Source organism: Sphaerodactylus townsendi, linkage group LG15 (assembly GCF_021028975.2).
Source record: "Sphaerodactylus townsendi isolate TG3544 linkage group LG15, MPM_Stown_v2.3, whole genome shotgun sequence".
Lineage (NCBI taxonomy): Eukaryota > Metazoa > Chordata > Lepidosauria > Squamata > Sphaerodactylidae > Sphaerodactylus > Sphaerodactylus townsendi.
Window position 1 is genome coordinate 9,045,866 of NC_059439.1, and position 27,643 is coordinate 9,073,508.

General features: G+C 45.6%; 1 protein-coding gene across 1 annotated transcript in view; it reads right to left on the reverse strand.

Moving 5' to 3' along the window:
* Positions 1–17,925, reverse strand: part of LOC125444695 (keratin, type I cytoskeletal 23-like) — a 33,237-nt gene extending 15,312 nt beyond the window's left edge. The window contains exons 1-3 of the mRNA XM_048517278.1: positions 17,208–17,925; positions 10,611–10,693; positions 1,026–1,182 (exon numbers count right to left, since the gene is read on the reverse strand). Of these exons, the coding sequence (XP_048373235.1) occupies positions 1,026–1,182; positions 10,611–10,693; positions 17,208–17,630 (663 nt within the window). The 5' untranslated portion in view covers positions 17,631–17,925. The remainder of the gene's footprint in view (positions 1–1,025; positions 1,183–10,610; positions 10,694–17,207) is intronic.
* Positions 17,926–27,643: the final 9,718 nt, after the last annotated feature.

Here is a 27,643-nt window from a genome sequence, read left to right on the forward strand (position 1 = left end):
TGAACAGACTGGGATTTGATGACATGATCTAGTGTGGATTTTCTTATGTACATATGTTCTTATGTTCTCTTTGAGTTTTATAAATTATGTTTAGACTGCTTAAGACCAATCTCCAAAACTTCAGTAGAACATTTGGGACCTAACAGGCAAAATTCTCTAAAAGAAGTAAACCCTGGGGTAGATAATATTCCTCTTAGGTGCAACAGCTCCCAGCAAAATCAAAGGCCGTTTCCGCGCGGGTGGAATATGGCGGCCTGGGGACGGCAAAAACGCTGTCCCCAGGCCGCCATTTGCACAGGGGGCACAGCTGCATCACAGCCGCGCCGCACTCGTGCCGCCCGACCGGCGCCAAGCCGGCGTTTCCAGAGTGCGCTGGGAAGCGCACTTTCCCGGGAACGCCGGCTTGAAGCTGCTGCCGTGCGAACGGCAGCACCTTCAAGGCGCCTCCCCCCCTGCACTTACCTTGTCCCCAGGCCTCCGGGGCGTCGCCGAGGCCTGGGGACAAGCCCCCCTGCCCTGCGACACTGGAGAAGGCGCGCAGGGGCGGGGGGCGTGTCCTCAGGCCTCTGCGACGTGCCGGAGGCCCGGGGACATGCCGGGTCGGCCGGGCGACGGCGCTCTGTGGCGCCGTCGTCCCGGCTCTTTCTGGGACCGTCCATGTGGACGGTCCCAGCGTCGTCGGGTCGTCGTCGAGTACGCCTACCCGGCCGCTTCCGCCTTCGTGCGGAAACAGCCAAAGCAAATATTCCAGCCTGACTTCTCAACACCTCTTTTTTCAGCTGGATCACAAACTGAAGAGTGTATCTGGCAACTTAAAGTATAGCCGTAAAGAGTTTTGAAGGACACACCCACCACTGACATCTATGGATTTAGAAAAAGTGTAATTCTCATGAGGATTGTGCTGTTATATTTAGAAACATTAAGAATTAAAGAAGAATTAAAGAAGAGTGAGGAAGAATTAAAACCTCAGAATCTCAACCAACGCACATCAGCGATTTTTTTTAAAAAATCAAATCTTGTCCTACCTCTTCATGCTTTTTCTTCTTGAGGATATGATCTTCTCGCAGAGCTTCAATCTCCATTTCCAGATCAGTTATGATGATTGTCATATTGTCAAGTTCCTTACGAATGTGTTCAACATCATTCTGCACGCTTTGACGGAGTGCTTTTTCTTTCTCGTACCTTAATCAGGGGGAAAAAAGGGATATAGATGAACAAAGCTTGGATAGAACTTCCACCTCCCACTAAAAACGTTTGCAATGCATCACTTATTTGAGCAATCCAAAGATGGTCTACTCAGAAAGTAAATCTCATGTTTGTTGAAGGGGCTTAGCATGATTTCGCCCAGGCAAAATATAATGGGTTAAGGGGTGCGAAAAAAGCATTATGGGGGAGAAGTGCCCATTTTATTTTCTTGATCTTGATTAAATGAAAATCACTAAATTAGCAACTTTTTCCGTTTAACCCAGGTTTCACACACTTTCTGCTTGCCTGGTTGAACTATGGCAAGCAGGAAGGGTTGTTTCCCCCCTTTCCATCTACCATTTTGGTGGATTCTGCAGGCAGCTGCCACTAGAATGGATTCTCTACATGGCCACCATTTTGTGCCAGTTTGTTTATGGGGGGGGGGGCTCAGATGTGGGTTTTGCAGGGAAACAAAGTGTTTTCTTTGCAAAACATTCTCACATCCTGTTGCTGGGCTCCCAGAGATCCTGGATGGTTCTTGCACCCACCGTTTGAATGGCAAGAACAGGCAACACCGGTTAATTTAAATCTTTTGTGTTGCCTGTGCAGAGGGGGCCTCTCTTCAGGGTTGTAGACCTTGACTGCTTAGCCAGTTCACACTTTTCTCTCTACCACCTTTATGCTGAAAAGCTGAAAACTATAGGCAATTAAATCCTAGCAATTAAAAATAACGACGTTTCGTCTGGTCTGCTATTCTGGGGCATTCCTAGGCTTCGATAAAGTATATCAGTAGTGCCTATAGGAAACTAACTAGTAAGTATTTTATTGGTATTTGAAATGTTTCAAAAACTGTCTTACGTGATTGATCCTTAAATCAGTTTAGTAAAATGTAAAACTTATGAGTTAAAGTAGTGATCAAGGGCAGGTTTCGGGAATCAATGTTTGTATAACTAGTGTTTGGAATGCAGTCTATGTTGTAACAAATATCAGCATTACCCCGATGTGACAGTCAATGTTCAGAGATAATTGTCATTCTTAAAAGATTTGGTGTCTGGATGGGATACATTTCCTTTGTGTTTACACACAATGGCAGATGACAGGTGTAATGGTCTAAATTCATCTATCTATTATAGCAGGATAAAATGGCACTCAGTGAAGAGATAATTTAAATTATTTTCTTCTCTGGAAACTGTCTTATTAAATCAGGGTGAGTAGGCGCAGAATTTACCAAGAAACTTGTAGCTCAGGTTGGATTATTTGCACATTTCTGAAATCATTCCAGAGAAAATCTAGCAAAACAATCTTTTGAACAGTCCCATTAGATTGCATTACAGTGACTCAAAAGTGTGTTGTCTGATCCACTTTAGCCAAAGAAAGAGGAGGTTAAGGGGTGACGTGATAGCCATATTTAAATACTTGAAGGGAGGTCAGGTTGAAGATGGAACAAGCTTGTTTTCTGCTGCTCCAGAGACCAGGACAAGGAGTCATGGATTCAAAGTGTAAAGGATTCAATGGTGTTGATGTTCAGAACAGCTGCCTGGCCTTGACTGAATTCCATAACCCGGGCGATGGGCCAGCATCTGCGGCGGAGACTCTGATGGAGGCCTCATCTCTTCGAGAGAGATGGGCCGAGAACCTCCGTTCCTGGCGTGAGAGAACCGGGAGGGGGATGGGATGGACAGAGTTATAACCTGTGCTTCTGGCGGGAGACTTCATTCCTGCCACGTCGTGTACGTGAGCTTTCTAGGATGTCTGAATAAACGGTCTTTTACACCAAAAAGCCTTTTTATTTCTGCTTCTATGGAATTCCTTACATTGTGGCAGGAATCCTAGTTCATCTATCTTCCCAGTGTAGCGGACCTCTGGTGTCTCGGCATGGAGAGGTTGAATATTCCTGAACCTGTGGAAGGTGCGGTAGCCCCCAAAGAGGGCTCCGAGCTTTCCCTTATGGATTTGGAGGAACCGCTGAGGAGAACGGGTCTCTAAGCATCTGAAAGTAACTCTTTCCCGTCCTCGTATCCCAACCACGGAAGTCTTCCCTTTACGCCTCCGTTAGAGGGACGAGGGGACGAGGAAAGCGATCATGTGGACTTACATGCTGAGTACCGTTTGGGGCGCTGTCTATGGATCGGGCGCCTGTGGATCGAGGATACCTACCACGTTTCCGGTCGCAGGCTGGATTACAAACCCTCAGATGCAGCCTGTCCGCGGAGGAGATGGGCCTGGACCACTTTTCATCTGCGGCAACCCAGGAAGTCCATTATGAGCGCATTCCTGGACTCGTGATTTTGATGATGCTCCCAAAGAGAATCCACCGTATGGCATAGCACTGGGGCCGATCCTAAGACCACCCGTTAGAAACAGGGACTATATCGGGGATTGGGAGGGTTATCCGTACCAGCTTCCGATCCGGACCCCCAGATCCCGGATCCAGCAGCTGCACCTAGAGCCTCTCGATGGAGCCGCGGTGGACACGAAGTGCTGCATTCCGCGATGAAGAAGGAATCCGAAGAAAGCCTGCCTTCCCATCCGGACCTACTCTTTCCCCTCCCGTCAAAAGAGAGCTGGGATGAGGAAGTGGGCCGACTACGCGTAGGATGCCCAGGAAGCATGGGCCCGTGGAAGAGCGCCGAAGCTATGGGAAGAGGAACGGGAGCGAAGCTGCAGCAAGAAGCGTGAAGAAACCTGCAAAGAGACCCGGGAACTGGCAAGCGAAGGCGCAAAGAAATCCAACTCGAATTGGACCGTGCCAAAGGCGCGTTGCAGCGGCAATATATGCCACCGGGAATCTAGCGGTCCATGATAAAGGTCCTGCAGAACACTCCAAACTGGACTTAGAGCGTCAACGCGAAGCGTTAAGGCCATCGCGTCGCGCATGCCAAAGTGAACTAACTGCAGCTATTCAAGCGAGGCGAACTGGCCAAAGCTGGAGCGAGAGAAAGCAGCTTCTTGCATGCGCACCAAGATGCCTTTGACTGGCGAAAGAGACTTAGCGTAGCAGCCTTTGAAGAAGGAGGCTGAAGAAGCAGCAGGACAAGATGCCCCCAAGCTGGAGTCCTACGCCGTTACTGGGTACAGCTAACGCCAGAGGGGCGACGCTTCTGGAGGTAACCTGCTACTCAGCGTATCCTGCCACCTTCCAAAGACCTGCTCCCACCCAGAGCACCAGCGGCGCCCGCGCGTCGGGTGCCCCCACCTCCACCGATTCCGGCTCTCCCTGCGCCCGCCCGCCCTCAACCTGCGCGAACCGCCGCTGGCCAGCTGGCGCCGAGGTAGCCCGTGGAGAGAGGATATTACAGACCTCAATACCTGCCCGTTTACGGGATGCGGGACCGCTTCCAAACTCCCCTACTTCCATCCTGCAACTTTCGATGTTACCCACATAGGAGAGGACTATATAGACGATTTGTACCGGTCTGACACAGCGAAAAAATACGGGACATCGGGTTCCGTCTTGGATGGATGGCAGCTTCGACTGGTGGTTGTGAAACTCTTTTTGACCTGGGTAAGGGGAGTGATACCGCCGATACGGTGCCTCACGTTCCTCCAAGCCTTAAGGGCTTCGCTTCCAAGATCCGAATTGCTGAAGCCAAATGAAGCCATCCGCACCATCAAATCTATTCAGCAAGGCAGCATCGCTCCTTTGCCGAATTTGCCCGTGAATTTCGTGCGATGCGGCTGCTTCGAGCTCCCTCAGGAGTGGCCTGAGCCGCGATGAAATGTGCCGATACTTCCTGCGGATGCCGTCGGCCGACGGGCAAGAACTTCGCGAAAGCGAAATCCGGTGTTCCCTTATTGGATCCCACGCACTATTGCTGGAATGGATCGAATTAGGATCTCAAGTGGCGTCCTCGTTTGGATTACGCTTTCGGCGCCGCTTGCCGGCCATGCGCCAAAACCACGCCGCCATTTAATTCGACCACCGCTGCGACTTCATAAGCCAAGCCCAGCAGCCTCTCACGGAAACCACCTGCGATGCGCCGTCGCCCGTTTGGGATTGTGTTCTTTACTCGCGGAGGACCGGGTCATCTAGCTGCCAACTGCCCGAAAAACAGAAGCCAACCGCTCTGCTCAAGCGCTGCGGCGCACCCCATCTGCCAAGCCACCATCGTAAATCCGGAGCCGCCTCCAACGGGCTCGTCTAAAGAGGCCGGTTACCGAGAGGCGACTCCAGAAGAGGGGGAAGCAGCGGTTTGCCTCTCTTCAGCCCCCATGGATATGGGATTTCGACTCCAGATGCGGTGAGTAGAAGGCAGGCGCTCCCATTCACGATTCAAAAGCGCGATTCTGAAAGCCAACCCTTCGCTAAGCACACTCGTATTACTAGCCTCAGCCCTTGTAGATTCTGGAGTGCTCCCCATTTGCTTAATCTGCGGTCCCAAGTGGCGGAGGAATACTTGGACTAGAACCCCGAGAGTCCCCTCAGCTAAGCCTATACCGTTTCACCCAAATGGGCGAAGCCAGCCCTCTCGAGGGCGAAGGACCGGCCAGTTCAAAAGCGCAACCGGTTCTCCTCCGCTGCGCTGAAGTCATTGGGAGAAGAATTAGATTTTATTCTGGCTCCAGTGGCCAAACGACTCCATGAGTCCTGGAAGGCATGCCATGGTTGTTATTTGTTGCACGAACCAAAGATTCATTTGGAAAGAACGGATCTTAGAGATTTGACTGACCCTCCCTGCTGGGAGAAACACATGAATTGGGGAAAACTCACCTCCTAATGAAGCATACACCCCCTGGCTTCGCTACAAGCGGTGCACGCATCCAGTTAAGCTCCCCGAATCTACGGGCATTCCACCCGGCTTACCAAGATTTAGCCAGAGTATTTCAGGAGCAAGAATGCTGCATCAATTGCCACTCCCATAGAGACACTGACTGCAAAAAATCGTATTACAGCCAGGGGCTCAACTGCCCAAGGGTAGAATTTAATGTGCGCCAATGAGTCCCAATGAGGAGAAGGAACTTCGTGCCTCTCTTATGGGATTTCAAGAACCTTTGCTCGGCGGAGTTCATACTTAATGAGCTACCAAACACAATAATACATGCTGCTCCTGGTATTTATTTGTTAAAAAAAAAGGGCCGGGTCTTCTACAAAAGGCTCTGGGTCACGGATTACCGAGGACTTTCGAATCGTACGGTTTCCCTGTCCAATAAATACCCTTTGCCTCCTTTAACTTCAAGGACCTTTTAGATGCTTTAAAGGGGCAAGGGGCGCATTTTTACTAAGTTGGACTTAAGAGAAGCTTACTACAGAGTCCGGATTAGCGGAAGGCTATGAAACATTTGATCTGCATTTTAACACCAAAATTTGGACGAAGTATGAATACTTAATAATGCCATTCGGGTTAGAGTAGGGCCCCCCCGGAGCTTTTATGGCCCTCATCAATAGCGAAGTTCTCCATGATTTATTATTATACAAAGGAGTAGTGGTGTAGCTTAGATGATGTTTCTTAGAATTTATTCACAAACTTCATGGAGGAGCATGAAGCCTTGGTTCGGGAAGTATTAAAACGCTTTGCTCAACAACTCCTCTCTTTGCAAAACTTTTCCTAAATGTTGTTTTTCTACCAATCCTCCACTTCGACTATTTGGTAGCTACCCGGATTCTCTTCCCGAGGGCTAAAATGGATCCATACTAAGATTGAAGCAGTCCTCCAATGGCCTGCCCCTACCAATCGGAAGGAACTCCAGTCCTTTTCCTAGGGTTTGCTAGATTTCTACTCGTGGACTTTATACCCATACACAATTCGCTGGAACTGACTCTCCCACTCCACAGACCTCTTACGCTTTTCAAAGTGGTAAAGACCCACAGGCTGCCAAGCCCGGGGCCCCCCTTTCTTGGTCTAAAGAATGCTCAGACCCAGCCTTTTCAACATTTAAAATCAGCTTTTACTACCGAACCTATCCCTCTAAAAACACCCTGACCCAGATCTTCCTTTTGTGGTTCACGTGCCGATGCCTCCGGACAAAGCGCTTTGGTTGCGAAAGCCCACTGTTGCAGAGAAATAAAGATGATGATGGCTTGCATTCCTGTTATTGCTTATTTATCAAAAAAATTCCTCCGGTGCTTCAGAGCTCAACTGGACTGTAAGGAGATAAAGAGACTCGCGGCCACCAAAGTAAGGCGGCTCCTCCACTTAGGCGCCACTGGCTGGAGGGGGCTAAACTTACCCCTTTCAAGTTTGGTCGGATCACAAGAACTTAGCGCCCTTTCCACCCCCCCTCCCCCCAAGATGTATCCATAAGAAAGCAACTCCGTTGGGCCGATTTCTTTTCCGGAACTCAAGTTTCTCTTTCACCCGCGGAAGTCCATTTTTCCCCGGAAAAAAACCAATGAAACTGGCTGATTGCATCTCTGGCCTGCCCGGGGAGAATTGGAGCTGCCTTACTGGGGATATATCCAGGGCCGCGACTGTTCTCTCCTCCCTCCCAATTGGGGCCTGGCTGTCCACTTTCGATCTCAGACGTCCACTCCTCCTTTTCTCCACCCATTCCCAGCCTGGTCTCTCCTTTTCCCTCACGAGAACTTCGAGGCCGGTGGCTGGCATGAGCCACCAAAGCGGAGGGAGAAGGTGACTCCCAAAGTTCACGCCCTGGAGAATGGGTGTGTTTGGGAGGCATGGGGATTGTTGGTCATGCGATGCCTCCCCCCCTCCGCCAAAGCAGGTTCTCGAGGCCTGTCATGATGCCCGCTCGGCTGGACATTTTGAAGCTTCCTTTAAGGACTCCCTCTGCATTTGGCCCGGCCGTCAATTTGGTAGGCGCGCGATGCATAAAGACGATTGAGACATATATCAAAGGTTACTTGCTCTGTTTGTGCGGAAGCCAAATCCGTTCCGAAAAAAACCCCATGGTCTGTTGAAGCTCTCTCCCGGTGGCCTCCCGCCCCTGGGAAGTCATCTCCATGGATTTTGTATACGGATTTGCCAGAAAGTCAAGGCAACCTTCGGTCTTGTGGGTGGTGGTGGACTTATTTTCCAAGCAAGCTCCATTTCATCCCATGTGCTTCCATCCCCTCCGCTCCTAAGTTAGCAGCTGTCTGTTCATTCAAGCATATTTATCGTCTACACTCCGCCCCCGTTAAGGTGGTCTCCGACCGCTGACCCTAATTCATTTCAAAGTTCTGGAAAGCTTTTCCTATGGGCTTGTTGGGGTCCGCCTTGGCAATTGCCGCCCCTACCACGTTCAAAGTGACGGTGGAGTCAGAGAGAACGAACAGAACCCTGGAACAGTATTTACGTTGTTACACCAACTATCACCAAGACAACTGGTGCTTGTAGTTAATTCCGCTTTGCAGAATACGCCCTACAATAATGCGGTTCATAGCAGTACAAAAAAAACCCCTTCCGAAATTGTGTCTGGTCGGTCCTTCCCTCCGCTGCCGCAGAACTACCTGCAGAAGCGTTGAATCCTTCCAGAGTTCCAACAGTGGATTTCATCTCTGGTCGAGGGGTGGAAAGCGGTCCAGACCGCTTTACAGCAGGCTAAAAGATTCCCCAAAAACTTCAAGCCGGATAAGCACCGCTCGGACTTCCTTTCACGTGGTGGGCGCCTGGGTATGTTTGTCTACCAAGAATCTCAAGAGACGATACATATATTTTTCAAAACTGGGCAAAAGATTCGGTAGGACCTTTTAAAGGAATTACTTTAAAGTGGATTAATGATGTCACTGCCCGATTAGACTTTGCCTAACTCTCTGGTAATATCCATCCTGTCTTTCATTCCAGTTTTACTCAAGGAGGCTCCCGTTTCCGATGCCTGCTTGCGACCCGCCGGAGAGACCCCCTGCGACTATAATTGTTGGCCACAAGCATTCTGAAATTAGCGCCATCCTGGATACTCGTTTTAATCGTAAAGCGCTTGCAATATTTAGTCTCTTGGGTGGGATATTCCTCTGGGTACATAATCCAATGGGTCTATTGAGAGAATATTGACGCCCCTTCCCTCATTTCTGCTTTCCACCGCACCTTTCCGCACAAATCTGGGGGGGAGAAGTTTTTCTTAAGGGAGGCAGAGTGTAAAGGATTCAATGGTGTTGATGTTCAGAACAGCCGCCTGGCCTTGACTGAATTCCATAACGCTGGCGATGGGCCAGCATCTGCGTGAGAAGACTCTGATGGAGGCCTTATCTCTTCGAGAGAGATGAGAACTCCGTTCCCATGAGAAACCGGGAGGGGGGATGGGATGGACAGAGTTATAACCTGTGCTTCTGGCGGGAGACTTCATTCCTGCCACGTCGTGTACGTGAGCTTTCTAGGATGTCTGAATAAACGGTCTTTTACACCAAAAAGCCTTTTATTTCTGCTTCTATGGAATTCCTTACACAAACTACGAGAAAAGGGATTACACCTAAACATTAGGAAGAACTTCCTGAAAGTAAGGACTGTTTGACAGTGGGATACACTGCCTCAGAGTGTGGTCGAGTCTCCTTCTCTGGAGGTTTTTAAACCTCCTGTCAGGTTTAAAATGGCCAGCTGTCAGGAGTACTTTCATTCCATGGCTGGGGGTTGGACTGGATAGCCCCTGTGCTCTCTCCCAACTCTATAATTTTATGATTCCAAGAGGACTCTATGCTCAACAGAAGCGGAAATAAGCTGGTCACTGTGAAGACCCTGAAAAATGTGTGGGGCCCATGGCAAACAAGGACTCTTATTTATTTAAATGCAAGGCAAGATTCCCCTCCCCCCCCGCCCTCCAGGTATGCTATAAAAAAAGAGATATTATCTTACATTTCCATGCAAGTTACAGTTGAACCATCTGCACATCTATAGGGGAACCATCTTATATCGAGTATCACCTTTTTCAAGTAAATACATTATTAGACTGAGTAAAAGGATGCGGCAAAAGCAGACATAGCCTGCAAACACTGGGTAATTCCTCACATCAAACTTATTTGAAAGGCTATTCTTCTAGTCCTTTGAGATTCCTGCAATCATCTGAAATGTACCTTGCCACACAGATTTTGTAAAAGGTAAAATGTGTAGTTTAATGCCAGTGAATAAGAGTTCAGGGAATGCAGTACTGCGGATTTGTCCTCTGTCTAACCTAGTTACTACTAACAAGTGGCCTACTGAATTGGGCAGCAAACTTGAGTACGATGTAATAAATGGCATGTGACCACAGGTGGTATCCAACCAGTTCTCACCACTTCTCTAGAAGTGGTTACACATTTTTTCTGAGTGCCGAGAAGGGGTTACTAAAGCAACCTCCCTTGCGTGTATGCAGCGGCACCACTGTTTGAATCCCACCACCATCGGAACCTGTTATTAAAATTTTTGGATCCCACCACTGCATGTGACTCACATTTCATCAAACCATGATTCATCTGTGTGCAACATTATTTGGGTTGTTAGAGACTAAGAACCAGGCCTAGCATTTTGCCTTTTTCTCTTTCTAAGAACGAATGAGAGATTCAAGAAACTACTTACTTGATCCTGAAGTCCTCTGTTGCCATTTTAGCATTGTCGATCTGTAGCACAACACTTGCATTGGTAACCCGTCCATTTTCAATCTGTAATTTTAACATATAGAATTAATCTCTCTGTGGGTATGTGGCTATAGGTTATGGGAGGGTTGGGTTCAAGTGGATTTTTTTGCGGGAAGAGGAGGTTGTGTGTTTTGGGAGTTCTGTTAAATAGAATTATTTCGATTCTTAGCATGCTGAATTTGAGAGTAATTCTTTAACATACTATAGCAATATTGCAAGTACCATAACATAAATTTCAAAAATGTGAAAAGCACTGGTATCTCTCTTGTTGCAGCAGCATCAGGTTCAAGAAGTATTGGAGCTGCATGCAAAGGAAATGTGTACCAACTTCTTTGGTGTTTCTCTTTCATTTCTTTCTTTATACTAAGAGTGCCCTGAATTCTGGTCTCATGTTTGTTTTTGCAGGTTGCACTGTTAGAATTTACAGTGTGACCACTTCAAACAGCAGGGCTCTTTTATAACACCTGTTGAATTATTTGAATGAATGAATATTTATTGACAGCCAATGACCAGATTGATATCAAAGCGATTTACATTCATAAATATTAATTTTCAAAACTACACAAATACACTTTAAATTTACAATTTAAAATTAGGATAAAAACTTTACTTCAGCTATACTAAATTAAATTCATACTCAGTTATCTAAGTCCTAATTATACATGCAGACCAATTGAATACCCATTGTTGAATTACTTAATGAATTGTGCAACTTGAATTAATGTGATAAAAGTTGGAGGACTTGTAGAATGCAAAGGTAGCAACTGAATATAACTTCCAGGTAAGATTTGGGTGGTTTGAAAAGGACATGTCAATTTACCCAGAAAGGTTACCATTTTGAGGGGGAAGGACATAAACATTGTGAAGAATTTTTTTTTGATTGGTCCATCACTCATGGAAGCCATCTTGAAGCTGGCTGCTTACCCAACGGCAATTTTTTTTTCATAATATCCATTCATTGTTCTCACAATTCCAGAAGTGTCTGTGAGCTGAACTAGGGGACTTCTGTGCTAAACTAACAACAGCATCTTTGTAAATTCTGTTGGTTTCTTGGCTAGCAAGAGTATCTCTAATTAAGCATTTCCTTTAGTCTTATCCCTCCCTTTGTGCTCCAAAATAATACCCTCGTGGTTAAAAACTGAATGGGCACGTAGCGATCAGCTAAAATTGCTAGTCTGACTACCTAAAGTGAACCGCTAGGAGGAGATGTAGGTAAATAGATACTCATCATGCTAAAGACTCTATGAGGAATGGGGTTGCCAAGCTCCAGCTGGGACCTGGAGTTCTCCTGGAATTATGATTGATCTCCAGATATCAGAGGTCAGTTCCTTTGGAGGAATGGCAGCTTTAGAGGGTAGAGTCTGTTGTGTCACATCCCCATTACCCCATTAACGCCCCCAACTTCTCACCAAGCGCCAAATCTCCTGGCATTTCCAAAGCTGGAGATGGCAAGTCAGTTACAGTGGCTAAAGTTTCTGCACCACTTTTAAGCAGAAATTATGACAAAAGGATCTTTTTTCCTTTTTTCCTAATTTCCTTTTTTTTATCCTGCTTCATCCTATAAAAATCAAGTCTCCTACATTTCAGTTTGTCTTCTGTCTTTCAATTATTTTTCATGAGGAAGATCTACAAGCATTGTGGCCAAGTTCTAGATGTCTACTAGAGCCATGTCCTGTCTTGGATTGCATGATCTCATCAGATCTCAGTAGCTAAGCAGCAGCTGTGTTTATCCATATTTGCTGGCCTTTACTTCTCCCTCTTCTTTCTTTTTGATTGATTCAAAGACCAAATGATCTCTATTGAACTGAGTAGCCCATTCTTTGCTGGGATTATTTTTCGGCACGATGACTGATTAAATTGTATTTGTATCTGCATTTGCAGTTGCATTGTATTGTATATATTTATTGCAGATCCATCTTGGAAACCATTCTGAGATGGTAGCAACAGGGAGAGAGGTATAAAAATGGAAAAATAAATGAATAAAACGGGAAAATAAATAAATAAATAAATCTCTCTCCTCCATACTACAGTGTCCCTTTCATAGATTTCCTGATTTAGTTCATTCCAGTTTGCTCCTGTCTTCCCTTGTAAAGATGGGTGCAGTGTGACGAAATGGGAATTAGTACATGAAAGTTGTATACTTTTGTTTTCTATGAAGGATAGATAGGTGTTCAAAACCATGCAATGCCTACCATGACTATGTTGGTGTGTCAGAAGGATAGTACTTGGCCAGACACACATGGCGCAAGCCAAGATGTTGCCTGCATCTCAGAGATGCCTTGGACTCGCTTTGTGGTTGTGCCTATTTTGGGAGGGAATGGTTGGCATAAGATGTGCCCATTGCCTTCTACCACACTGCTGGTCCCAGCAGTCCTGCCAGTGCCTCAGTTGCTCCACTAATATTTGGCCTTCCCTTGCTGTCTGTTATTTAACATGACATAACTGAACAATTACGGTGACACCATATATTCACAATCATGAGTTAGGATCCCTGCTCGTTCCCATATACTTGCAGAAAGAGTGGAAAAATAATCTTCCTTCCCTAGAATGGTGGTTAAAATGCGTTAAGTAATCACAAGCACACAACAAATGGCATCAAACATCCCCTTGGAGTGGAAGGAAAAGACACGTGGGGTTACTGACAAGTGCTCTGAAAAAAAGCAGTTTATAAAGAGGTTGTGAAAGATCTGAGGAAAGCAGGTGCAGTATAGCTGAAGGCCCTTTTTTGTTTTGTTTTGCATATGGTTTTGGGTAGGAAGTTGAGTCACCTGAGTCCTGAAACCAAAACATTCTCAAGAGATTACTCTGAATCCTTTCCTTGAAGAAGAAAAAAATATCACAGAACTGGAAGGATCCATATTTGGAACACATTCATTAAGCTATGTAGGGAAAACATCACATTCTAATTTCCCAGGAATGTAGACCTCAAGTATTGCCAGAAGGCATGTTATGGAAGGCCATGAAGAAGTCAGCTGGCTGCAAAATGCATCTGACAACCTTTTCAAGTCCAAGGCATGAAATTGTTATTGAACTGGGGAACAGGAAGAGGGCCAAAGCAGAACACTTCCAATGAATTATTTCTATTTTAATTTTGATGGAACATCCATTATGTTCAACTGGAACTTCTGAGAGGCATAATAATAATATATTATATGAGTGAGTGGGACGTCTCTTATACAAAAGCTGCAGACTCAGATCTTTGTATGGCTGGGAGTTGTGATGGCACACCAGCTAAAAAGCCACCAAGCTCACCTATCAACACTTTCCTTTGGACCACCTTCAGAAACATGTACAGTCCAGATAGCAATGGGTCATAAACAGACAGCTTGAATAGTAAATCCCTTCAGATTCCCTTCAGATTGACTTCAGATGATTTGAGCAATGGAATGAAAACAAATATCCACTGGGACTCCATCCAATCTGAATGGGGAAAATTAGCTTCCTGGCTTCAAATTTGGCAGTCAGCTCAACAGCAAGTGTGATCAGAACCATCATGCCAGAAAGAAATGTTGTGGTGAAGGCAGAGATGATGGGATGCTGGACTACAATTTGGCTCTAATTGTCTATGAGGCTTGAGAGAAAGTGGAGAAAACCCACAACCATTTATTGGCTGTGTTAACAGATCAATTATTGGGTCAAAATGGAGGTACCAAAATAGAAACCCTACTGTCCTTCATCCAAGAAATGAATTGTTCGCATAACTGTTTTGAGATCAGACAGGCAGCTTCTCATCTGGTTGTCCTTGCAAAATTAGCAATTGAATGAGAAGAAGAGTTTGGATTTATACCCCACTTTTCTCTCCTGTAAAGAGACTCAGGGTGGCTTACAAGCTCCTTTCCTTTTCTCTCCCCACAACAGACACCTTGTGAGACAGGTGGGGCTGAGAGAGTTCTGAAGAACTGTGACTAGCCCAATGTCACTCAGCAGGAATGTAGGAGTGTGGAAACACATCAGGTTCACCAGATAAGCTTCTGCCACTCAGATGGAGGAGTGGGGAAATCAAATCCAATTCTCCAGATTAGAATCAACCTGCTCTTAACCACTTCACCACGCTGGCTCTCTTAAGAGGCTGCAAATATGTGAAAAATCTGCAAAAGGCAGATACCTGCACATTTCCTTCACATTCTTGAGGACATAGATGTCCATGTGAGTATGACCAAATGTAGATTTGAGGTCAGCTCTTGAAAGTTTAATACACTGAATATTTAATACACTAAAGAAGTATTTGAATTTGGAAAACAAAGCAGAGGTCCACAGCCAGAATAGCATGAGTGCAGAGAAGGGGATTTAGGACTTGCAGAGCAGGAGGTCTTAGCAGGGATGGCCCAGATTATACTGGGACAGGAGACCACCAAGGGTTGCTATGCAGAGGCAGGAAATTGCAAACCACCTCGGTTTGTCTCTTGCATTCAAAACATGGGGTTGCCATACGTTGGCTGTGACTTGATGGTACTCTTCATCACCACTACCACCACCACCATCAGCGAAGGAGGACTGTTTAGATGGACTGAGCATCTGTAAATGGGGAAGAGGCAGCTTTTGAACATATGCATGGACACGTGAGTCTACCTTATACTGAGTGAAGACTTTGCTCTGTTAAGGACATTATTGTATCCTCTGACCAGCAGTGCCTCTTCAAGGTCTCAAAGTGGAGGCCTTTAACATCCCCCATTGCCTTTTAGATGCAGGTGCATAGGATTGAACCAGGACCTTCTGTGTGGAAAGCAGACTGTCTAAAATGGAGCCATGGCTCTTCCTCACCAGAAAGGTGCCCAGTAACACATATGGTAGGTGTCAGCCAGCCCAGTAAGTAGAAGGACACAGCCAAGCCACATCCACCATACAATTATCTTCACATAGTACTGATGGGTTTTCTGGACTTCCTAAAATAAGTGGGAAAGGGGTCCCAAAGGCGCACAGATCTCACATTTATTACACTCTGGGTGTCAGGTGCACCAAGAGGATTTTTCCATCTTCCATCTTCCAGAAACCTGTTCAGGCAAACAGCAAAATTTCAAGGGGTTTTGGATCAGAGAAAAGACAAATGAGGGGGTTAAGCATGGTTGGATTCAAATAATTTAACAACCAGTTGTTTACAAGTGCCATTTTAACAACCAGTTCTACCGAACTGGTGTGAACTGGCTGAATCCCACCACTGGAGTTAAGGAAGTATGCGGGGGGGGGGGGTTAAGGAAGAGGATAGGGAAAGGAAAAGCAGTTGGCATGACCAGATATGCTGACTGTGGTCTCCAAACCTGGGGAACTCCTCAAAATGGAAATAAAAATCTCCCATTGGTCCTCTGCATTGATCATATTGCTCTGGCTCTTCCCCCCACCCCCAGTCCTAGATCATGTTGGCTCTAATCTCAGAGGATCTGTTGCTAGGGGGGAAAGTTGCCTAGATGTGTGTTAAACCCCTGAGAGGAGTGCCAACTGTAACCTGGCAAAGCCCTTTGTAAAAGTCACCCAAGATATCAGGAAGCACAAATTATCTGCGTACAGCACCAGAGATGCTCTTTCTAAACTAAGCCACAATCCTGAAAATTGTGGCTTCTTGCCATATATAGAAATGCAAAAGTAAAGGCTATTCATCTGATTAGTCACAAGGATTAATGCCAGTTCAGTAGGGGTTATTATGAGTCTTGATAAACCTCACAGCCATGAGGGAGAATTGCAAGCCTGAAAGGCAGCATCATTGAACACTAATATAAAATCATTAGTGGGAACCAGAAATTCAGTATTATTAGAGTGAAATTACAGGGACTGTGTTTGTAGCATTGTCTTAATTATTAAAACCAAAACTGCCCCATTTCCCACAGTGCACATGGGCACCCACAGATGAGCAATCTAGCTGTGCCCTCTTTCTGCATCATATAAAGTCATGAAATACAGTTTGGTGTGGATTAATATCAATAGCATCCTGTTAGCAGATTTTGAATATCTTGCATCTATTCAATGGCTAGTTGTCCCACATATACATATATATGGAAATATTTAATTAGAATGCATCATCCACTTCAGCTTGCTGCAGGGTTATTCAATTAATTTAGCAGGAATATAGGATCTGCCTCAAGGATCCTTTGGGACTCTTATGCTTTGCACCTGTAACTATGTCAACAATTATCCATTAAAAATACATACAAACTGTAGCCACCATTTTTGCTTCAGCATCCGGAAAACAACATGCTCAGCTTGGAACACAAATGGAACACAAAACACAAAAGTGTTCAGAATTAACTTGCCATTTTATGATCTGATTTTTTAAAAAAATTCGGCATTTGGGATGCATTTAGAAAAATATAACTTTTCCCTAAACAAAAGTACCGATAGAAGAACTAACCTGTGTGTATCTTTTCCTCAAAGGTTCTCATACCTTTGTCCCCATTCTCCCTGTTACAACCTTCATGTTCAAACCCCTTTCTTGAGCATGTTTCTTATGCCTGACTTTAGCAGAAGTACCCACTTAGTGGTATTTCAGATATTCAATGCAGCCTTCCGGGGCTGCATGAGTGATTTACGGTTTGTATATCTGACTTACCTGCTCATGCATGTCTACTATGTTTTCCTCGTATTCCTTGAAGTCATACTGGTTGCTGGGAGATCTCTTATTGTGCCACTCCCGGATCCAGCCCTCCAGCTGAGTGTTGGCTTCCTCCAGAGAACGCACTCGGTCCAGGTAGGCAGCCAAGCGGTCGTTCAGCTCTTGCATCGTCTGCTTCTCGCTTCTGTCCAAGAAGATGTTCCCTTGGCTCTCACAAGATGTTCCCAGGGCACTTACCCACCCTGCCCCTCCCTCACAGTTCACCCAGACTGGCCTTCCGACGGCAATGGGAATATAAGTTGTGCTGCCTGCATGCATGCTGGAAGCTCTGTGGAGACCCCCAGTATGGGTGAAGCCACATCCTCCAACGCCCCTGAGGGACCCACATGAAAAACGATACAGGCCTTGGGTGGAATTCATGCTGTCATCTGCTGGAAACCGAACATAAACAACTCAACACGTTCTCTGGAGTGCCGGCACAGTCTGGCAAGCGTCTCAACCTTCCCTGAGCTCTTTAAGCCTTTCCCTGTGGGAGTTTCCTTATGTTAAATAACTATGCCGACAGGATTGTGTCATTGCCAAGTATGCGTTTCCTCTTGGTCAATTCTGAAATCCTTATTAGCCGGCAAATATAGCTGTCATTATGAAGAACAACAGCAACATACCGAGGGTTCTGTTCTTCCTCTCTGCCTCTTTTTCTTTCTCTTCCCCCTCCCCTTGTGATTTGATTTTTGCATTATATCAGCAAGGTGTGGCTGCCAAAGAGAAGGTGGAGTTGAACTGAAACAGCTCAGACTCTGCTTCGAGTTTCATACTCTCCTGGCTCATCTGTTTTGCCGTTTGAATGGTGAAGAAAAGGGCTTGAATTACACATGGTGCTAAATGCCAGAAAACGGGTTTGGCATCCTGCATTTCTCTTTAACAGATGAGTCCTTTGCGTTTGCTTCTGAAATTTCACGTTATGACGTCTTGTAAACATTGTAATAACTTGCAACTCCCTGATCAAGTTATGGATTTCTCAAGCTGTCATAGAAAAAGCTGCAAGGAAAAGCCTGTAGCCAATTTCAGGAGTCTGCACAGATTGCTGCCCATAATTGTACTCCTGCCAATATTATGGAACATTTTGGTGATAGTTTGGTAGGTGCTGTTCAGAATAGGAGCAGTACCTATCATCTGGCAATCATTACTAACTATTAAGGTTTTCAGGCCTTGTGTTTTTAACTTATGTTTGTGTATACTTGATAACAAATATATTTAGTTTGTGATAGGTAGATGTATATGGTTTCCAGCTCAACCTTTGTGGTTTCCTACATGGCTTTGAAGATGCCAGCCATAGATGCAGGTGAAACGTCAGGTGCAAAAACTAGCAGACTGCGGCCAGACAGCCTGAAAAACCTACCACAGTCATTTGATTCCAGGTGTAAAAGCATCTGATGATACCTATCACCACAATATCTAATACTGAATTTGATGGTCCAGTACCTATCAATAGAGCAGTGAACTGGGGCTAATCACAGAGTATATGAGGAGCCCTGTGGCACTGAGGGGTAAGTTGTAGTATTGCAATTGATGCGCTGCTCACAACCTGAGTTTGATCCTGATAGAAGTCAGTTTCAGGTGGCCAGCAAAATGAGTACATGGTAAAATGAGCACCCAGCTTGCTGAGGATAAAGAGTAGACGATTAGGGAAGGCAACAGCAAACCATCCCATAAATATAGACTGTTTTATGCGTGACTTTTCAGTGGGTTATGCTTTTCAGTGGGTTTTCCCCATGTGTATGTGTGTGTGTGTTTGCAGCACTTTCCTGCTGCAAAGTGTCCCCAACCACACTAATCCTTGGAACGGAAACAAACAAAATGTGTTCCAATATGAAGCAATCACTCAAACTTCCGTTACTCCTTGTTTGGAATGACCTTTCGAAATGTCCCTGTTTAATTCTTAATTTACAGTTTGATAAAGTGAATTTTATCTTGATATTTTATTATATCAAATGTTTTTTTTTCTTATATGCCATTCAAGGTTACTTGACTTGACCTGAATGTCAATGGCAGCAGAAGTAACTGGAGTTGATGGGATTATGAGCCAGTGGTGGCGCCTCTTGCAATCGAGATGTCATTGAGGAAGACGATCCCACTATGCAAGCAGCAACATGAGTACCCGGATGGACACTAGTGGTGCTAGATCCAACCACTTGTGGTTGTACTATACATCAGGCTATGCTGAGGGTGGAAGCCGGACTTTGGTAAGTTCTCAGTGATGGGAGAGAGGAAGAGGCTCTCTTTCAACCACTTTCCTTCCTCTGTTCTTCATCTCTTGCATCTATTTCCCCCTTCCCAATTTACCTGCAGTTTCTTCCACTCTCATGCAGAGATTAAGGGCCTTTGCACACTTTTAATCTGCTTTGGACTAAGTGTGCATTAAGTGTGCATTTGAATCTGGCTCTTCTGCCTCTTGCATGCTGACCCTGCCTCAGATCAGAGAAGCCTCGTGGTTTTCAAAAGCTGTTAACGTGTGACTTTTCCTCACCCTTTGCAGGGAAACCAAAGGAATTCAGCATGCATTTTGGCTTCTTTTGGATTTTCTTGCTCCCCCCGCACCTTTGGCTGCCCACAGCACAGCAGTTCCACTGACTTTTTAGGACACCATTTCAAGAGGATCAGGATGGCTTCTTTCTTTAAATCCTATTTTAACACTAAATGTCTATTGCAAGAGGTACCTGCCTTCCCTTTCTCCTCCCCTCTCTCCATCTGCCCCCACCTTCTTCCCTCCTGGGCTTCCTTTGCTGCTTTTTCCAAACCAGTGTCTTCCCTTCCTCCTCCCTCCCAAAAATTCACAAAAAGATGCAGGGAACCCCCACTATGATGCGAAGGATTGCTTCTTAGCTGTGTGGGAAGAGGTAAAAGGTCTGGATTCCATGCCCAATTAGAAGCAACTTAGGAAGCTAGGTATGTTTAGTCTGGAGAAAAGAAAGTTAAGGGGCGACATGATAGCCATGTCTAAATATTTGAAGGGACATCATGTTGAAGATGGAGCCAGCTTGTTTTCTGCTGCTCCAGAGACTAGGACAAGGAGTAATAAATTCAAGGCGCAGGAAAAGAAATTCCACCTAAACATTAGGAAGAACTTCCTGGTGGTCAGAGTTTGACAGTGGAATACACTGCCTTGGAGGGTGGTGGAGTCTCTATTGGAGATTTTTAAGCAGAGGCTGGATGGTGTCAGGAGGGCTTGGATTGTGTCTTCCTGCATGGCAGGGGGTTGGACTGAATGGCCCTTGTGGTTTCTTTCCAACTCTATGATTCTGTTATTCTAAGTGTATAAAGGGCCTGAAACTGCAGACATCGAAGGAGTGGTGCACGACAAGGGCCAAAGACCTGGGCTTCTGCAGTGGGACAGAGCACACACATACACATAACAGAGACAGGAGGAGAAAGGCGATTGAGAAAGAAGCTCAGACTGGTTTGTTCAGGCCTGCAGGAACTGTCCCCATGCATGTATGAAGGAAATGGAAGTTGGGCCCAAACTAGCCATACCTATGAGACTAGGAAAAGATTTGCATTGGGGAACTGTAGAGCAGGACTAGCCTTAGGAGCTGCAAGACCCAACTGGGAACATTTTTGGTGGGGCCACCAGTTCGCAGTCAAGATCTGTAGAATCATAGAGATATAAAGTCCATTATGCACTTTATATCTCTACGGTAGAATGGAAAGCAATCAAAATGTGTACTTAAAAGTGCATATGGGTTAATGGACCAAACAGCTACATTTTAAAATAAAATTGCATAGTGTAAGCCAAAAAGTAAACAAACAAAACGTGTAGATCACCTGTAAAAAGTACATGTGGTGCCAGGTGTATGTTGCAATGTGCTGTTGTATGTACTTAACAAGAGCAGAGTAGATTACCCTAATGTAGGGCCCCCTTAGGTGCGGGACCCCATTGGGAGCAATTGGTTCAGTTGGCTTAAAGGTGGCCCTGCTATAGAGTGTAACCCTCCCCTGCAATACCTGATACTCTCACCCCCTGATACAGTAATGAGTTGCCTTTCACAGAGGTCCTTTCGCAGCAGGATTCACTGGAGTGCTGGGCCCGTACAACCCAGCCCCCCCTAGACATCACTAGGTAAGGTTGCCAACTCCAATCTGGGAAATTCCTGGAGAATTGGGGACAAAACCATGGTGATGACAGGGTTTGGGAGGAGAAGCGACCTCAGTGGAGCATGATGCCATAGAGTCCTCCCTCTAAAGCCATCATTTTCTCCAGGGGAGCTGACCTCAGTAGTTTGAAGATCAGTTGTAATTCTAGGAAATCTGCAGGCCTCATTTGGAGATTGACAGTCCAAGTACCAGCTTGGTATAGTGATTAAGAGCAGGTGCACTCTAATCTGGAGAACCGGGTTTGATTCCCCACTCTGCCATTGGTGAACTAGATTAGCTTGTGCACTCTAACACATGCCAGCTGGGTGACCTTGAACTAGTCACAGTTCTTTGGCGCTCTCTCAGCCCCACCCACCTCACAGAGGCTCATTCTGCACATGCAGAATAATGCACTTTCAAACTGCTTTCAATGCTCTTTGAAGCTGTGCGGAATGGCAAAATCCACTTGCAAACAGTTGTGAAAGTGGTTTGAAAACGCATTATTTTGCGTGTGCGGAAGGGGCCAGAGTGTTTGTTGTGAGAGGGGAAGGGAAAGGAGTTTGTAAGCCCATTTGAGTCTCCTTACAGGAGAGAAAGGGGGGGATATAAATCCAGCAGTGGCGTAGGAGGTTAAGAGCTCATGTATCTAATCTGGAGGAACCGGGTTTGATTCCCAGCTCTGCTGCCTGAGCTGTGGAGGCTTATCTGGGGAATTCAGATTAGCCTGTACACTCCCACACACGCCAGCTGGGTGACCTTGGGCTAGTCACAGCTTCTCGGAGCTCTCTCAGCCCCACCTACCTCACAGGGTGTTTGTTGTGAGGGGGGAAGGGCAAGGAGATTGTAAGCCCCTTTGAGTCTCCTGCAGGAGAGAAAGGGGGGATATAAATCCAAACTCCTCCTCTTCTTCTTCTTCTTCTTCTTCTTCTTCTTCTTCTTCTTCTTCTTCTTCTTCTTCTTCTTCTTCTTCTTCTTCTTCTTCTTCTTCCTTCTTCAGTGCCTAGCCTCCTAGCCTCCTATGATCACTAGTGCTCAGCTATTTTTGTATGTGCCAAAAACCCTGAAAACATTTTATACACCATCATAATGGCATAACAAGGTTAGTCACTTTTAAAGAAGCAAATGTAAATGTGTTTTAAAAATTTTGCTCTTTAGAAAAATCCAGCTATATCTATAATTAGGAATGGGGTGGGGGTGGGGGTTAGTGATATTTAACTTAAATTTTAATTGGGAAAATTTGCTTAAGAGTCTACTCATTCCCTCGTTCATTTTATCTTTGGAAGTCTCTCTGACTGACTGTGGGTGGCCCGTTGTAAATACTTTCAGCATCACCAAGTAAACATGTCCAGCAACTCTAGAACTTCTTTCCCAAGAGGTTCACTGCAGTCTAAGGCTGAACATGTTTGAGACGTCTGAGGGTGGGATAAGACGTCTGAGGGGGAATATGATTGAAGTCTATAAAATTATGCATGGGGTAGAAAATGTTGACAGAAATTTTTCTCTTTCTCACAATACTAGAACCAGGGGGCATTCATTGAAAATGCTGGGGGGAAGAATTAGAATTAATAAAAGGAAACACTTTTTCACGCAACGTGTGATTGGTGTTTGGAATATGCTGCCACAGGAGGTGGTGATGGCCACTAACCTGAATAGCTTTAAAAAGGGCTTGGACAGATTTATGGAGGAGAAGTCAATCTATGGCTACCCATCTTGATCCTCCTTGATCTGAGATTGCAAATGCCTTAGCAAATGCCTTACTTGGGAGCAGCAGCAGCAGAAGGCCATTGCTTTCACATCCTGCATGTGAGCCCCAAAGGCATCTGGTGGGCCACTGCAAGTAGCAGAGTGCTGGACTAGATGGACTCTGATCTGAGCCAGCAAGCTCTTTTTTATGTTCTTATGTTCCTGACATTTCACCTGCATCTGTGGCTGGCATCTTCAGAGGTGTATCACAGAGAGAACTGTGTAACACATGCACACTTTCCAAAATACCAATAATCAGTGGTGAGATTCAAATAATTTAACAACTGGTTGTTTACAAGCATCATTTTAACAATTGGTTCTGCCGAAGTGGTGCAAACCTGCTGAATCCCACCACTGCTGATAATGCATATGCACTATGGCAGCCAATGCTTGTACAAGGTCTCAGCCTGCAGGATATAGGGGCGCTTAAGCATTAGAAGATGGCAAAATGTATATCAGCTAATTGACTCAAGGTTGTTAAAACAGATGGGGAAATTCTTTGTACATTTTATGATTTTAAGATTTTGTTTTACGATTTTATCCATTTTATTCATTCATTTTTATTAATTTTATAATGATTGGTATTATTGTTTGTATTTTATTCTTTAGACCAGTTGTCACTCTTATTGGTTCTTGTTTGTCAGACACTGAAATAAAGTATCTATTTATCATATGATATTAAGGATTGCCATAATATATGTTGACAGCCTTTAGATTTATGATTTGGAAATGTGTTAGAATAATATGCAACGAGTTTGTGAACAATGAGAGAAATGTCAGGATGATGTTAATGTGTGTTCTGTCCTTGAATTTCTCCCGCCTGTCAGCCCTGGCTCTCTGCCTGGACTGGGGATGTTTTGCTTTCACGTTATCTCGGCTCGACTGTATGAAACTATGCACTGTTGAATTTCATTTGGCGGGTCGGAGGTTTGCTACTGTGTTAAAACTATTATCACAGTTCTGAAGCTCTCAGAACTCGCATTGCCTGTATTCGACTATGACTGCCAGTACAATAAAGAACTGAAAACAGTTACTTTTGCCTGGACTTTACTAGTTCGTTACAGTTTGACGACGATAAGGAAAATGTATGTGAGAAAGTCTAGTAATGTCTCTGGAAATTGTATAATTGTGAGATTGTAATCAATTTTATTAATTTATTTTAATTAATTGTATAATAGGTATGATTATTTGCATTTTTATGCCAGTTATTTGTTATTATTGATCACTGTAATCAAAAACACGTGTGGCACACTGGCAGACTGTCACACACTTCTATTTTAGAAATCAACTGCTTGGCCGGCCCTTAAGCCTGGCGCTTGATTATCTTATAAGTTTTTTTCTATTCTTTGTTTACCAGTTTCAATACAGTACAGCATCTGCAACCTTAATATACATAGCTTTCTATATTTTCACAGAATGAGTTCTTATTTGCACATAAATGTCCAGATCATCATCATAAATGTCCAGATTATTGATTACTGACCTTAAATAAAGTATCTGTCTATTGAATAAGAGCTAAACTATAACAGATCATATGAACACATGGGGAACCAGATCTTGTGTGGAGCAATGTTTCCCAGGTCTCAACTGGGTGGATTTTTGTCACACCACTAACTGATTTGTTTAACTGGACATTTGAGGGATCGAACCTTCCACCTACTGCATGCAAAGTACATGCTCAGCTAGTGAGTTGCAGATCCCCAAATCAAGATGGCAGAAGATCAACGATCAGATCTTTCGTGCTAAAAAAATTAAAGTTGACATGGGGATCAGTTGGGTTAGGAAAATGGCAGTGGGAAAGAGATGTTTAAATGTCGCTTTCCCCCACTCTTAGTAAAAAGTACACCTCCAAAGCTACTATTTGTCCAGCATCGGAAAACATTCATGTATTCATGTGTATGTTTATTCATGTATCTAGTTCCTCCCATAAGCCAAATAACAATTTTCAATAAATATACGTTGTTTAGATTTTGAGAAAGACCAGGATCTTAATTAGTCCCTCTACCCTGGCTCCACATAATACCCCCTTGTCTATGTGTCCTGAAGCCTACCCAATGATGCCTGCCTCCAGCACCATTAAGTATAATATTACTCATTCTCTCTAACCCTTTTCACACTAGCTGTATTAAATCTGTGGCCAAGTTGCTAATGACAGCTAGGAAGACAATCTCCCTCTGGTTTTTAATCGTAAGGCAGCAAAGCTCAGCAAAACTTTGTCTAAACACATTCTGACTTGTTCTGAACCTACAACTGTGTTGTTATTGTTAAAGGTTGCCAAATCTGCCCTTATATCAACGGCACCCTCTTTTCCGTGTCAACCCATCCCAGCATTTTCTCATGCTCTCTTTGTGACTTTCCATAACTGTTCACTGATGACTGATTTTTCCTTGGAGGAATCTTAGCACAAAAGTCCTTGATGACTTGAGCAGAGGCAGGCAACTTACCTTTAACACTGAACCTGGCAGAGTGAATAGGGGAAGGAGATGAGAAGCTATTGAAAGAGATGAGAACTTTTTTGAAAAGATGAACATGAAGAGTGGGCTGCAGTGACACTTTCAGGCCCTTTCTGCACAGCAAAAATACAGCAGGTTGCAGTCAGCATAAGGCAACCCGCTGTCTTGTTGGCGTATTCGCATGACTCCATGAAGGCAGTGAACAGAGCCCTTGGAAGCAATGCAGGTTGCTGTCACACCTTCGTATGGAGGCTAAATTTTTTACTCACCACATGGCTATGTGGGCATGGACCCCCTGCAGCCATGCTAATGCTCCTGTGTCCCTGCGTGGCTAAACAACTGACAGATGAGACCTTGGAAAATAGAGGGAAGCGCAGCCACTGAAAGCACTTCCTGGCCGCTGTTTGCTCGCTTGTGGCTGCAAGTCGCATTAAAACAAAAGAATTGCAGATAGTGTGATTCTTGAAAAACCTGGGTTGGGGGGAAACATGGGGTGGACTCACATTAGGAGCAGGATCCGTGCAAAGTTCCCTTCCCCCCAAAAATACGGGTTTTATACCATCATTAGCCCGCGTTTATTGGCCTGTGCAGAAGGGGCCTCAGGGCAGACATGGTGAATCTTACGTTTGGTAACTACTTTTTGTTGTCAACGAGTATGAAATCTAGGTATGGTTAAGTACCTGGGAGTGTGTGGAGGTGTTTTTCATTTGTGCAGAGAAGGCTTCTTTGCCTGTTGGTAGATTGTCCAAAATAGTCTGTGGAACACAGTACCACAAAACCCATCTTGAACCTGATTGCCAAAGGTGGCCATAGCTTCCCAGATGCTGCACTGTCCGAGAGGTGACCTAGGACTAGTTCTTCATTTGAGCTGGAGCCATCATGGTTCTTTCCACTCAAGTCACCTAAAATATTTGCAGAATGTTTGCAAAACGTTTTTATTATTTTTTTATTTATTTCTTCAATTTATATACCGCCCGATCCCCCCCCCTCTCTCTCTCTCTCTCTGCTATTTGTAGAATTGATGCTTCCAAGGCTTGATGCATGGATTCTCCGTTGCTGTGTGTAATCGATGCTTCACAGATTGAACCAAAAAATTTAAAACACCCACAGAGCTGATGAAAATAAAGAGGCGAGGAGGAACAGAGTAAGCTCAGGGGTGTGATAAAATGGCACAAAGGGGGATGTTCGGGGATGGCACAAAGGTGTGGAAAACATAGCGAGAAAGATAAAACATTTTCAATATGCCTGCACAGCAAGGCACAATGTTTTGAAAATATTTCTGTCCGGGGGTCGCCGCATCGGCTTGCCCCGGACTCGGCCGGCCCGGGGGCGGAGCCAGCGGCGAGACGCCAGCAGGACCCGGCGACAGCCGGCCCTGCCAAAGAAATGCCTGCGGGGGCCCGGAACGGCCAGGAGACGGCCGCGAAGAGGTGCAGCTGCGGTCGGATGTGCAGCCGCAGCCGCTCAAGGCATCAGCCAGGCTCGGCCGGGGCGAGAGCGAGGCGAGGCATGCCCAGGGAGCCTGGCCGAGGCTTGAAAAGGCGAGGCAGGGCGGAAGAGCGAGGCTGGTCGCAACGGGGCGTGGAGGAGGGTTGCGGGAGCCAAGGGCGGACGGGGAAAGAGTGGTGGGAGAGGAACGGAGGAGCCTGGGCAGGGAGGCGCGGAGCCTAGCGAGGGGGTGGCTGGACGGAGAAGTGGAAGGAAGTGAAAGTGAGGTCATGGAGGAGAGAGAGAGAGTGAGGAGAAGGAGAGAGGAGTGAGAGAAGGAGAAGAGAGAGAGAACAGAGAGGCGAAGAAGAAAGGAAAGAGAGAGTGCGAGGAAGGACCAGGGAGGTGTGAAGAGGAGAGGAGGGAGGCTGACCCAGTAAGGGGCGGCAGACCCCTGTGAGGGGGGCTGTCAACCCCATCCACGAGTAGGGCGAGCCCAGCCGGGAGGGAGGGGCGCCTTCACCTCCATCCTCAGGTGGCACCCTGTGGTTCAGGCAGCTGACTACATTAAGAGCTACTGGCGAGGGGACCAACACCTCGGAAAGGAACGGTGGGACGGATTGTCAGCCCCAAATGCAGGGGGGGGAGGGAGAGCGCCACAGTTTCACACAAAAGAAT